The sequence below is a fragment of the Cebus imitator genome, unplaced genomic scaffold, assembly GCF_001604975.1.
Source record: "Cebus imitator isolate Cc_AM_T3 unplaced genomic scaffold, Cebus_imitator-1.0 Scaffold180, whole genome shotgun sequence".
NCBI lineage: Eukaryota > Metazoa > Chordata > Mammalia > Primates > Cebidae > Cebus > Cebus imitator.
Window position 1 is genome coordinate 1,298,957 of NW_016107495.1, and position 12,909 is coordinate 1,311,865.

A 12,909-nucleotide genomic window follows, 5' to 3' on the forward strand; every position below is an offset into this window, starting at 1 on the left:
CCCAGAGCCACATTTACAAGGTATGAAATCTCCTGAATTAACTCCAGTTTCAAAACTTCAAGGTATGAAGTGTTCTGAATTGAATCCAGGGACAGAAATTCAAAGTGAGGCATCTATGATGTTCAACCCTAGACCACATTTGCAAGATTTAAAGTCTGATTTGATTCCAGGGTCAAAGTTTCTATGTGTAGCACCTATGGAATGCAACCCTGGGCCACAGGTACAGTGTGTGACTTCTTCTGAGTTGAGTCCAGGGCTAAAGTTACAATGTGTAAATTCTATGGAGTGCAAACTTGAGCCACACTTTCAAGGTGTAAAATCAGGGACAAAATTTCAAGTTATGAAATCTGAGTTGCATCCAGGGCCAGAGCTTCAAAGTATAAAATCAGTTGTGTTCAACTCTGTGCAACATTTACAAGATGTAAAATGTGAACTGACTTCAGGGACAAAATTTCAAGATGTAACACCAAAGGAGTTCAACTCTGGCCCACAGCTGCAAGGTATGAATTCTTCTGAGTTGAATTCAGAGTCAGAATTTCAATGCATAAATTCTATCAACTTGAATCCAGGGCCACAGATAAAAGGCATGAAGTCCCCTGAATTGAACCCTGGGTCAGAATCTCAAGGTACAAGATTTATTCTGTTCCATCTCGAACCACACTTGCAAAGTGTGAAATCTTCTGAGTTAACTCCAGGGACTAAGTCTCAAGGAGTCCAATTTTGGGGGAAGCACCTTGGCTCACAGCAAGCTGTGCAACCTGCATTCACTTTGGGTTCTCAGATAAATGATATGAAATCTGAGGTATTTTCACCAGAGCCACTGCTTAAAGATGTAAAGTCTGTGGAGATAAATAAGCAGCCATTGCTTTATGACACAAATTCTGTGAAAATGATTTCAGCCTCTGAGGTGCCGGACTTAAAATATGAGGTATTTACACTACAGCCATGTTTTCAAAAATTGAAATCTGTGGAGTTAAAACCAGAACCATATCCTCAAGGTGTGAATTCTGAGGAGTTGCATTCACACCTCAGGCAGCATAGTGTGAGATCTAAGCTATTTGTATCAGAGCCACGTTCTCAAGAGGTGAAATCTGTGAAGTCAACTCCATGGCCACAACCTCAAAGTGTAAATTCTTTGACATCATGCTTTAGGTCACAATGCATTAAATCTGTGGCCTTTGCACAGAAGCCATGTTTTCAATATATAAAACCTATGGAGCTGACACCAGGGGCCCAAGAGCAAGGTATAAATTATAAAGAGTTGATTTCAGGATGGCAAGATGTGAAATCAATGGTATTGGCACCAGAGCCAACTAGGAAGTTCCCATCAGGACCAATGTTGGCCAGTGTCAGATTTTCAAATTTGTCTCCAGAATCACAGCAACAAGGTGTGAAATCTTTGAAATTTACTCTAGAGCCAAAGTTGCAAAGTATAAAACATGTGAAATTGTCTTCAGTGTCTCTGCAGCAAACTGTAAAATCTGTGGAATTAGGACAAGGGCCACTGCTTCAAACAGTGAAATATGGGGAGCAAACTCCCAGAACAAATGATCAAATCATGGCATCCTCTGAAATAATCCCTAGACCGGGGCATCAGTTTGCAAAATATGCAGAGATGATCCCACAGCCAAAGTATCAAGTCCCTAAATCTGCAAATTTGCTTTCAATACCAATTTATCATGTCACAGAATTTTCAGAAATGGCGCAAGGATTGGCACATAAAGGCATAGATCCTATAGAGAAATCTGTGGGGTTGACCCCAAAGCTAACAGGTAGAGCCATGGAATCTTTAGGGATGCTGCTGCAGCCAGATCTTCAAGTACCAAAATTTGTTGATCTGACTCCAATGCTAAGGGACCAAAGCTCAAAATTCTTAGGATTAACTCCAGAAAACAGCCACCAAATCCTAGAAACTATGGAAATGCTCTCTCAGCCACGGCCCCAAGTTAAAGATTTGGGGGAGTTAAATATAAAGCCACTGCAGCAAATTGTAGAACCTGAAAGGATTACCCCAGAACTCAAGCATTACTTTACAGAAGCTATGGGGTTGACTACTGAGGCAAGGATACAAGCAAATGAATTCTTTGGAATGACTCCAAAGCCAAGAAGTCAAGACCCTGGATTTGCAGAGAGATCCCCAAGGCTCTGTCCTCAAGACTTAGAACCTGTGGAGGTGATCTCTCAGAAAAGATTGCAAAGGGAAGAATCTCTGGTATTGATTCCAAAGTCATTACATCACGTCCCAGATTCTGCTTCAGGGATGACACCTGGGTTAGGACATCAGGTTCCTGAATCTGTGGAGTTGACTTCTGAGTCAGAAGTGCAGGTAGAGAAAACTTTGAAATTAACACCCAAACAACAACATCATGTGAGATCTCCAGAGATAATATTAGGGTTAGGACATCAAGTCCCTGAATCTGTAAATCCGAACTATAAGCAATGGCTGCAAAGGGAAGAATCTTTAGAGGTGCCCATGAAGCAAACAAGTCAAGTTATAGGACATGATGAATCTGCAGAGCTCACCTCTGAGGCATGGCAGCACAAGGAGATATCAATGGGGCTAACAAAGTCAAAGAATCAAAGTATGAAATCTCCAGGGACAACCCCAGGACCATTGGATCAAATTGTAGAGTTTATAAGGATTAGTCCAGAACCACTGGATCAAGTCACAGAATCTGCAAGGACACAGCTTCACGTTGCTCAGTCTGAAGAGGTAACCCTTGTAGATGTCCCAAAAGTTGTTCAATCTGATAAAGTGGCCCCTGGACCACCATTTCAAGTTGTAAAGTCTATGACAATACCAAGGCCAACCCCTCATGTGGTAGAATATATTGAGGTGACTCCAAAACTGCAGGATGTGAGACCTTCAGAGATCCCCTCAGGGCCATGGTTACAAGATGTGAAATCTAAGAAATTAATCACAAAACCAAAACACCAGATTGTGGAAACAATGGAGTTGACAGGGTTTCAAATTGTAAAAACTATGTTAATCCCAGGGCCACCCCTTCAAATTGTAAAATCTGAGGAATTAGCACCAAGACCAATTCCTCAGGCTGTAGAACTAATAGGAGTAGCCCTAGAATCAGGAATTGAATCAACAAGTTCTGTGAATTTACTTCCAAGGCCACATCTTCAAGAACTGATAGTACCTGTAGAATCAACTCTAAGGCCACATATTCAAGTGAAATCTGAAGAATTAACCTCACAACAAACATCTCCATTTAAGGAGCATACAATATTGACTCATCAACAAGGACTTCAGGCTGTGAAATCTACAGTGATAAAAATAGAGCCTCCTAAAGTTATGGAATCTGAGGATTTGAATCTAGGACAGGTGTGTCACAATAGGGACTGTGAGAAGTTAACATCGGAAGAGTTACAAGTGGGTACTGACTTCTCTAGGTTCCTACATAGCTCTTCGACCTCACTTATTTCAAGCTCTGTCAAAACAGCATCTGAATTAGGAGGACTTTGGGATTCTGGGATACAGAAAGTATCCAGAGCTTTGGATGTAAAAAATCTTGGGACAGATATTTTGCAGCATGAAGAGACCTATCTAGACCCTACTATGATGCAATCTTTAACTCTTCCCTTGGCCCTTCATAATCAAAGCTCTGATAAGACAGCTAACATTGTGGAAAACCCATGCCCTGAGATTCCAGGAGTAGATGCCATATCTAAACAGAAAACTAAGAGGAAGCAAATGGAGGAGCTAGAGAACTCACTTCAGAGACATCTGTCACAAAGCTGGAGATCACTATCTAGGACATTCTGGGCAGAATCAGGGGTTCAAAAATCCCTCATCAAGTCTTTCCTGGGCAGACAACACAACATCTGGGAGAGTCATGCCTGGAGGCAGCGACTACCAAGAAAATATCTCTCCACTATGCTAACGCTGGGGAATGTTTTAGGGACCACTATGGAAAGGAAGCTTTGTTCTCAAACATCTCTAGCAGAAAAAGCCACTGCAGATACCTGTCAGTCTATTCAGAATTTATTTGGGATTCCAGCTGAACTGATGGAAGCTTCCCAGAGGCTCCCAGAGAAGGGTCCAGTTAATATTCCTCAGCCTTCAGTAGTCAAAAACTACATTCAGAGACATAGGTCAATGGCCTTAAAAATGTGGACACGCAGCTCCACATCTTCCATAATACAGCAATACTCTGGGAAGAGAATGGGAATAAAGAAAACAAACTCAGGGTTCAGTGGTATATCCCAAGAAGTCATTCAGCATATGCCTGTCACATGTGCAGGGGGTCAGCTTCCTGTCCTGGTAAAGTCAGAGTCTTCCATCAGCATATTTTACAACAGAGAAGATCTTGTTCCAATGGAAGAAAGTGAGAACTCACAGAGTGATTCCCAAACAAGGATTTTGGAGTCCGAACACTCCCTCAAGCCAAATTATCTTCCCCAGAGTGACTTCTCAGAACAGCTCCAGTTGCTACAAGATTTGCAGCTAAAAATAGCAGCAAAACTCTTAAGGAGTCAAATACCCCCCAATGTGCCTCCACCTCTAGCTTCGGGTCTAGTCCTAAAGTACCCCATCTGCCTACAGTGTGGCCGATGTTCAGGACTTAACTGCCATCATAAATTACAGACCACTTCGGGGCCTTATCTTCTGATCTATCCACAGCTCCACCTTGTAAGCACTCCTGAAGGCCATGGTGAGATTCGGTTGCACCTTGGCTTTAGGCTGCGAACTAGGAAAAGACCCCAAATCTCAAAGTATCATGAAAGAGATAGACCCGCCATACGGAGAAGAACTATGTCACCATCACAAAGGAAAGCTAAAATCCATACTCAAGCTTCCAAGAGTCCTACTTCCACGATAGATTTGCAGTCTGGGTCCTCCCAGTCCCCTGCTCCTGTACAAGTCTACATCAGGCGAAGACAACGCAACAGCCCTGACCTGGAAGAAAACACAATAATTAGAGCACCTGGACACTATGAATCCATTCAGGTTCACACCCTATCAAAGAGTGACTCTGAAAGCACTCAGAATGAGAAAAGGGCTAAAGTGAGAACCAAAAAGACCTCTGGTTCAAAATATCCAATGAATAGAATGACCAAGGGACTTAGAAAACACGGAAAGTTCTACACAAGCAGTAGAACCACAATAGAAAGTCCCTCTGGGGAATTACCAGCCCATTTAAGAAGGAAGACGATTGGAGCAGCTCAGACAAGTACCGCCTCCTTAAAAAGACAACCTAAGAAACCCTCCCAACCCAAGTTCATGCAACTGCTTTTTCAGGGCCTAAAGCGGGCATTCCAAACAGCATACAGAGTTATAGCTTTTGTTGGGCAGAAGTCTGGGGACAGGACAATCCCAGACAATTTGTGGGCAAGCAAAAACTATTATCCAAAGCAAAATGCCAGGGACTACTGCTTACCCAGCAATATCAAAAGAGACAGGAGGTCAGCTGACAAGCTAATGTCAGCAGGCTCAACCATTAAGCAGGAGGACATATTGTGGGAAGGGACAGACCAGTGCAGTTCAGCTCAACAGCCAAGAAGAGCTCACTCTTTCCAACCCAGACCTCTTCGACTGCCCAAGCCTACAGGTTCCCAAAGTGATATCACTTTCCAACCTGCCTCAGTGGAGCAGCCTCTGGGAACTGTCCAAAAGGACGGTAGTAGCAGATCAAAGAAAAATGAAATCTCCAGCCAGGAGTCTAAGAACTTGACACCAGGAACCAGAGTTCAGGCCCAAGGAAGAAACCTACCTGGTTCCCCTGTGAAGAGAACCTGGCACCGACACCTTAAAAAGAAACTCACACACGAGGAGCAAAACCACCCCAGCTTCTATAGGGAGAGAACCCCACGCAGTCCTTCTGAGAGAACTCGTCATAGCCGCTCTTGGAGAAGCCATCACAGTCCCTCTGAGAGGAGCCATCGCAGTCCCTCTCGGAGAAATCACTGCAGTCCCCTGGAAAGGAGCCGTCACAGTCTCTCTGAAAGAGGCCATCGCAGTTCCTCTGAGAGGGTCCACCACAGTCCCTCAGAGAGGAGCCGTCACAGTCCTTCAGATAGAAGATTTCGCAGTCCCTCTCGGAGAAATCATCTCAGTCCCCAGGAAAGAGGCCACCACAGTCCCTCAGAAAGGAGCCATCGCAGTCTCTCTGAAAGGAGCCATCGCAGTCCCTCTCAGATAAATCATCACAATTCCTCTGAGAGGAGCCGTCACAGTCCCTCAGATGGAAGATTTAGCAGTCCCTCTCGGAGAAATCATCGTAGTCCCCTGGAGAGGAGTTGTCACAGTCTCTCTAAAAGGGGCCATCACAGTCCCTCTGAGAGGAGCCATCAGAGTTCCTCTGAGAGAAGCCATCGCAGTCCCTCTCGGAGGAGCCATCATAGTCCCTCTGAGAGAACCCATCACAGTCTCTCTGAGAGGAGCCAACGCAGTCCCTCTGAGAGGAGATGTCACAGGTCCTCTGAGAGGAGCCACCGTAGGATTTCTCAGAGAAGCCACAGTTCCTTAGAGAAGAGCCACCTCAGTCCCTTGGAAAGAAGCCGTTACAGTCCCTCTGAGAAAGCATGTCACAGTTCCTCTGAGAGGAGCCACTGTAGTTCCTGTGAGAGAGCCCGTCACAGTCCCTCAGGGATGAGGCCAGGGAGGTCCCATGGGAGGAGCCATCGCAGTTCCTGGGAGAGAGTCCATCACAGTCCCTCTGAGATGAGGCCAGGGAGGCACTCTGGGAGAAGCCATCGCAGTACCCTTAAGGAGAGACTCAAGCACAGTTCCCCTGAGAATAGTCCCAGCCTTTTCAAGGATGGAACAAGTCTCCTTGGGACCACACACAAAAATCCCAAAGCAGAGCAAGTGTGGAGGCCTGAAGCTACTCGAAGAGGCGAGATCCACCCCTATTATTCATTGTCTCCCTCAAATCTTCACAGTGCTGCCCTTTCCAGCCTTTTTTCCTGCTCAGCCATTGCCTCCAGTTCCTGCGCCCCCAGCGTGGAAAGGCTTCCATGTCTCTCTACGGGGGGTGGTGTGTGAGAATCGTCTGTAATTTCTGTAATAAAGCGGCAGTAACTGATCTCCCTGTGCATCTAGACTGAGGCCACTGGGTGGGTGGGTGGGGGAGGCAAGGTGATGGGACACGAGGAATTATACAAAGGTTCGGAATGAGAGCAGGGGTTTTAAGGCTGGGCAGAGGCTCTAAGCTCCGCCCCTTCGTTCCAGACCCTACCCACAGGTTCCCAGGTCCCTTGTTGAGATCCCAGTGGGGCGGGATCTCAGGAATAGGAGGGTTACTGTCATGTGACTCTCTCCGGCCTCAGCCGCCTCGGAAGCTGCTAGGCAGAAGTAGACGTTCAGAAGAGGGCTAGGCAGGGCGAACCCACATCTGGGAGAGGCAAGGAGAGCGGAAGTGGCGTTGGTCTGGCCGGAGTTCTTTGGTGAAATTGTTAGGTGTGGAAAGGGAGTGATGTCTTCCAGACTCGGTGCTGTACCTGTGGGTTTCTTGGTTTGACCGTCATGCTTTAGAGGTAGCACTGTCAAGCCCAGAACACACGGTCTCTAGCTTTTGTCCCATGCTCAGAGTTGGTTTTATCAGAGGCCATCGTAGGCCCCATCCTTCTAGATCAGATCACCTGTCCCCTTTTTCTTTACACGTTCTGCTGCCTGTTCCCCACCTCCTTGGATTTAATTCCTGGATACATTGTCATTAGTTTCTATTCTTTTACATCCCCAGTGTCTCTCATATCCGTTGTCTTTTCTTTTGGCCTCCCTTTTAGAGCCTGGGACAGGGCTTTGAGAATGGGGAAGACGAAGGCTCTGGTATTGTTACCAGCCTTTGCACAGCTGGAAGATAGGACAGCACATTTTTCCTAAAAAGTGTTGCCTTCTTCAGTTTGAGGTTATTGCCCCGGGAGAGCTTCATTTCTTCTGGGCATAGGGGAATTCTTCTTTTTGTGGTCGAGGTTCAGAGATCCCTAGAACTCACTCGTGTGCTTGTGATTTGCTAGACTTCAGGACCCACAACCTTTAAACAGCAGAGGAGCACGAGGATCGTGGGAGCTAAGAAGTAAGTGAGGTTTTCTCAGGTCCTTTTATGATTGTGTCACCAGCACTGTCCAGTAGAACTTCTTCCTGTGATGAAAATGTTCAGTATCTGCATTGTCCAGTATCACAGCCACTAGCCCTGTGTGGATTTTGAGCCGTTGAAATGTGGCTGGTGCAACTGAGGGACTGAATTTTAAATTTTATTTGCTAAGTAAGAGGTTTTTCTAAGGTTCTTTTGTGATTGTGTGTCCAGCGCTACCCATTAGAACTTGTGACAAAAATGTTCTGTATCTGCACTGTCTAGTATCATAGCCACTAGACCCTTATGGCGTTTGAGCGCTAGAAATGTGGCTAGTGTAACTGAGAAATTGAATTTTAAATTTTATGTTATTTTAACTAAATAGCCACCTGTAGCTAGTGACTACTGGATTGGACAGTGTACGTATAAGCCTACTGTGTGGTAGAGAAACCTAGCTTGCAAAAAAAGAGTACAAGTTATAACAAAAATGGAACCAATGACTTACTGGTAATCCTGTACTTCTCCAGACATCACATTCGTGCTCATAAATACATTGATTAACTTGGGATGGATGATCAAAATGGCTGGAAGAAATCCTTGTATTTTTAAACTACTTGGTTGTAAGACTGGTTTATTATTTAGAACACTGAAGGTACTTAGTTTTTCCATGGTTAACACAAAAGAAAACATTCTTGTTAACTAGACATTAAATGGATTCATTCAGGTGACATTTATGAAATGTCTGCTGTGTGTGCCAGTTCTGTAGTAGGTTAGGTATACAGGCGTGAAAAACAACTAGCAGTCTAGAAGGGGAGATAGGCAAGTAGATCAACACAGTTCATTGCAATAATTATTGTAAGTATTTTTAAACGGGAATTTAATGTAGCCTTTGGGGAAGGGGAGTGATAGTTTGGAAGGGAAGGATTATCAGAGCAGGTCACTCGTAAGGATAGACTTGAAAGTTGAGGAATCATGCAGTTAGCGAGAAGGAGAAAAGTTTTTCAGAAGAGAGAACAGTCTGTGAATGTGTGGAAGAAGTTAATGGATAGCAAGTAGTTCTGTATGACTGGGATGGAGGATGAGGGATTGATTGCAGGGAGAGTGTTTAGAGAGGTTAGTAGGGGCTAGACCATGAAGGACCTTTTATGATGGCATGCTGAAGTGTTTGGATTTTATCCTGGAAGGGATGAGGGAATGAAATAGCCAGATGCTGGTCTTAGAAAGGCCACCCTGGCAACATTATGAAGGATGGATTTGGAATGGTACTGGGAAACTGGTTCAGAGGTTATTATGATGACCTCAGAGATGAATGAAGAACATGTGCAGCCTATGGTGGGAACGATATATAGGGAATACATAGGGAACGATGTATAGAGAATGTACAGGTTGTGATGATGAGAAGTAAGAGAAGGAAGATAGGATGTCTATTGGTTTCTGGCTTTGGCAATCAGGTGAATTTTGGAGTAATTTCAGGGAACTAGGAATTCCTGAATGAGGAGCAACATTTGGAACAAAAACAAATAGGTTTGGACCTCAGATGAAGAGCTGGTCTGAAATACAGAATTGGGAATCATCAGCTTTAAAAAATAATTGGAAGCATGATGTTTTCCTCCACAAGCTGAGTATTCATGCGCTATTCTAGGGAAAGTGGTTAGAGCAGTGTTTCTCAGTATGTACCTTGGTCACCTGGAGATAATTGTTAAAATATAAGATTGTTAGGCCCCCATCCATTAACCAGATTTGAAATCACTGGTGTTAGGGTGTGGAAATCCTTATTTTAAACTAGCTTCCTATGAGATTGTGACATTTGAGAGTTAGTTGTGAGAAATGAGATCAGAAAAGAGTAGAGAAGGAAATCATGGTGAACACCAGCTTTTAAAGATTGGGTAAAATTAAATAAGTTTACGAAGGATACCAAGATGAACTAAAGTACTTTTCTAATGAAACCTAAATATTTACACATAGAAGAATAAGCTAGGGGCTCTTAAAATTTTTTGGTAGATCAGAAAGGAGTTAAAAATAGGCTAAACATTTTATGTTTGTGATCAGAAGCTGAGAGTTGCTGCACTGGTGACAACAAATTATAAAATAATTACAATTATGATATTTTATCACAATAAAGCTTTTTCTTGTTGTATGTATGGAAAGGAAAGTTTGAGCTTAATTTGGCTTTTAATAAATAATCAAATGTCCTGGGGCCGATAGGTAGATAGTGTAAAATACCTGAGAATTGTTTTTGTTGAGTCCTTTAAAAATAAAACATGAGACCTGGAAGGAAGGATTCCCTAACCACCTTGACTTAACCTCCAACATGTTAATTATGCTGATCTTATGAATCATTGCCTTTTCAGTCTGCTTATGCTTATTCATAAGAGGGTAGATGTGTACTGTATTTCTGAGTCCTACACTGATAGTAAGAAATTCCTACATGAAGAGTTTCCTGAGAGTCATTCCCTGGGGCTTGGTTCTTAATGGCTTGCTGGTACCATTAAGTCTTTTTTGGTTTTTGTTTTGTTTTGTTTTGTTTTTGGAGATGGAGGCTCATTCTGTCATCCAGGCTGGAGTGCAGTGGCATGATCTCGGTTCACCGCAACCTCTGTCTCCCACATTTAAGCAATTCTCCTTCCTCAGCCTCCGGAGTAGCTGGGATTACAGGTGCACACCGCCACTCCTGGCTAAGTCACTGTATTTTATAGTAGAGACAGGGTTTCACCATGTTGCCCAGGCTGATCTTAACCTGAGCTCAGGCAGTCTGCACACCTCAGCCTCTCAAAGTGCTAGGATTACAGGCATGAGCCACCACGTCTGGCCCATCAAGTCTTTCTAGCATTGTTTGCGATGATCGGTTTTGGCTTTAGAGGCCTGCCAATCCATTAAATTTTTAAAATACCTGTATCGAGGTATACTTGGAGTACAATAGACTGCACATATTTAAAGCATACACTGTGGTCAGCTTTGACCCATGTCTGTACCCGTGAAACCATTGCCACAATCACGATAACAAACATTTTTGTCTCTCCCAAAAGTTTGTTCATGTCTCTTTGCCATTTCTTCCTCTATTCCTGTCTACAGGCACCACTGTACAGTGGTTTGCATATTTCAGGATTTTATATAAACAAAGTCACACAGGATGTTCTCATTTTTTTCATGATTTCTTTCACTCAGAATAATGATTTTGAGATGAAAAATAGTTTTTATTGCTGAGTAGAATTCCATTATGGATACCATAATTTGTTTAGCCATCTATCTTGATGGACATTTGAGTTATTTTCAGTTTTAGGTGTCAGTAAGGCTGCTATGAACATTCATGTGCAAGTCTTGTGTAGACAAATGCTTTCATTTCTTCAGATAAATATCTAAGATGGTATTTACCATCATAGGTTGGTTGATTCATATGGCAGGAGTATGTTTCGTTTTTTAAAGAAACTACCTGTTTTCCAAAGTGGTATTTTGCATTCCGACCAGCAATGTAGGAGAGTCAGTCTTTTCCATTTTAGCTAATTTAATGGGTGTGTAGTGGTATCTCACTGTGGTTTTGTGGGTTTTTTTTTTTTTTTTTGTCTTTTTTTTTGCCCTCTAATCTACTGTCCTGGTTCTCTGCTCAGTCCCCTTTTATCACCCAGGTTGGAGTGCAGTGGCTTGATCTCAGCTCACTGCAGCCTCCGCCTCCCAGGTTCAAGCAATTCTCCTGCCTTAACCTCCTGAGTAGCTGGGATTACAGGTGTGCACCCCCATGGCTAATTTTTGCATTTTCAGTAGAGATGGAGTTTCACCAATGTTGGCCAGGCTCGTCTCGAACTTCTGACCTCATGTGATCCTCTCAACTTGGTCTCCCAACATGCTGGGATTACAGACGCCAACCACCGCGCTTAGCTTAATTGGTGGTTTTTAATTCATCATCTATGAATAATAATGTTGAGCATCTGTTTGTATTCTTTTTTTTCTTTTTTTGCATCTGTTCGTATTCTTATTGGCCATTTCTATTATGTAAGTATCAGTTTACATTTTTATCCATTAAAAAATTAGGTTTTCATATTGAATTGTATTTTAAAAAACCTGTTCTGAATATAACTCTTTTGTCTGCTATATTTCCTTCCAGTCAGGTTTGTCTTTCCTTTTCTGAATGTTTCTTTTGAAGAGCAAAAGGTTCAAGTTACCATTTTTTCCCTTATGTTGTATGCTTTTATGTATCATGTTTAAGAAAACTTTGCCTCGCTGGAGATTGTAGTGAGTCGAGATTGCCCCACTGCACTCCAGCCTGGGTGACAGAGTGAGATTCTGTCTCAAAAAAAATAATAAAAAAAGAAACTTTTGCCTCTGTAATTGTAAAGATATTCTCTGGTCCTTTCTCCTAGAAGTTTGTAGGTTTTATATTTAGGTCTGTGACTCATTTAGAATTAATTTTTGTGAATGTTGTATGGTAAGGGTCAATGTTGACTTTTTTTTCTATTTGTATACCCAGTTGGAAAGAATTTTCTTTCCCTATTGAATTGCCTTGGCACCTTTGTCAAACTTTACTTGCACATGTGTACGTGTAGGTCTGTTTGTGGACTCTCCTTATTCTCTTCCATTGATGTTTATTTAGACTCTTGAAATTAGATAGTAAGTCTTCTAACTTTGGTGTTCTTTTTCAAAATTGTTTTGGTTATTCTCAGTTCTTTGCATTTTTATAAAAATTACAGAATTGGGTTGCCAACATCTATTAAAAGAAACTTGTTGAATATTAATTGGTATTATATTGAATCTATAGATTCCTTTGGGGAAAATTGCTATTTTAACAATACTGAGTTTTCTGATTTATGAACATGCTATATTTTTCCCTTTATTTAAGTCTTTTTTTTTTTTTTTTAAGATGGGGTTTCACCATGTTGGTCAGGCTGGTCTT

General features: G+C 42.7%; 1 protein-coding gene and 1 long non-coding RNA gene across 2 annotated transcripts; both read left to right on the top strand.

Moving 5' to 3' along the window:
* The first annotated feature begins 750 nt into the window (after nucleotides 1–750).
* LOC108315943 (uncharacterized protein C2orf16-like) lies at nucleotides 751–7,037 on the top strand. The gene is made up of 4 exons (XM_037744636.1): nucleotides 751–763; nucleotides 4,776–5,889; nucleotides 5,986–6,078; nucleotides 6,883–7,037. The coding sequence occupies exons 2-4, from the start codon at nucleotides 5,054–5,056 to the stop codon at nucleotides 6,995–6,997; spliced, it is 1,044 nt and encodes a 347-aa protein (XP_037600564.1). The 5' UTR covers nucleotides 751–763; nucleotides 4,776–5,053; the 3' UTR covers nucleotides 6,998–7,037.
* A 63-nt stretch (nucleotides 7,038–7,100) lies between these two features.
* On the top strand, nucleotides 7,101–8,799 carry LOC119473719. Its single transcript, XR_005202941.1, has 2 exons — nucleotides 7,101–7,454; nucleotides 7,738–8,799. It is a non-coding gene; the product is annotated as an uncharacterized LOC119473719 (long non-coding RNA).
* The last annotated feature ends 4,110 nt before the right edge of the window (nucleotides 8,800–12,909 follow it).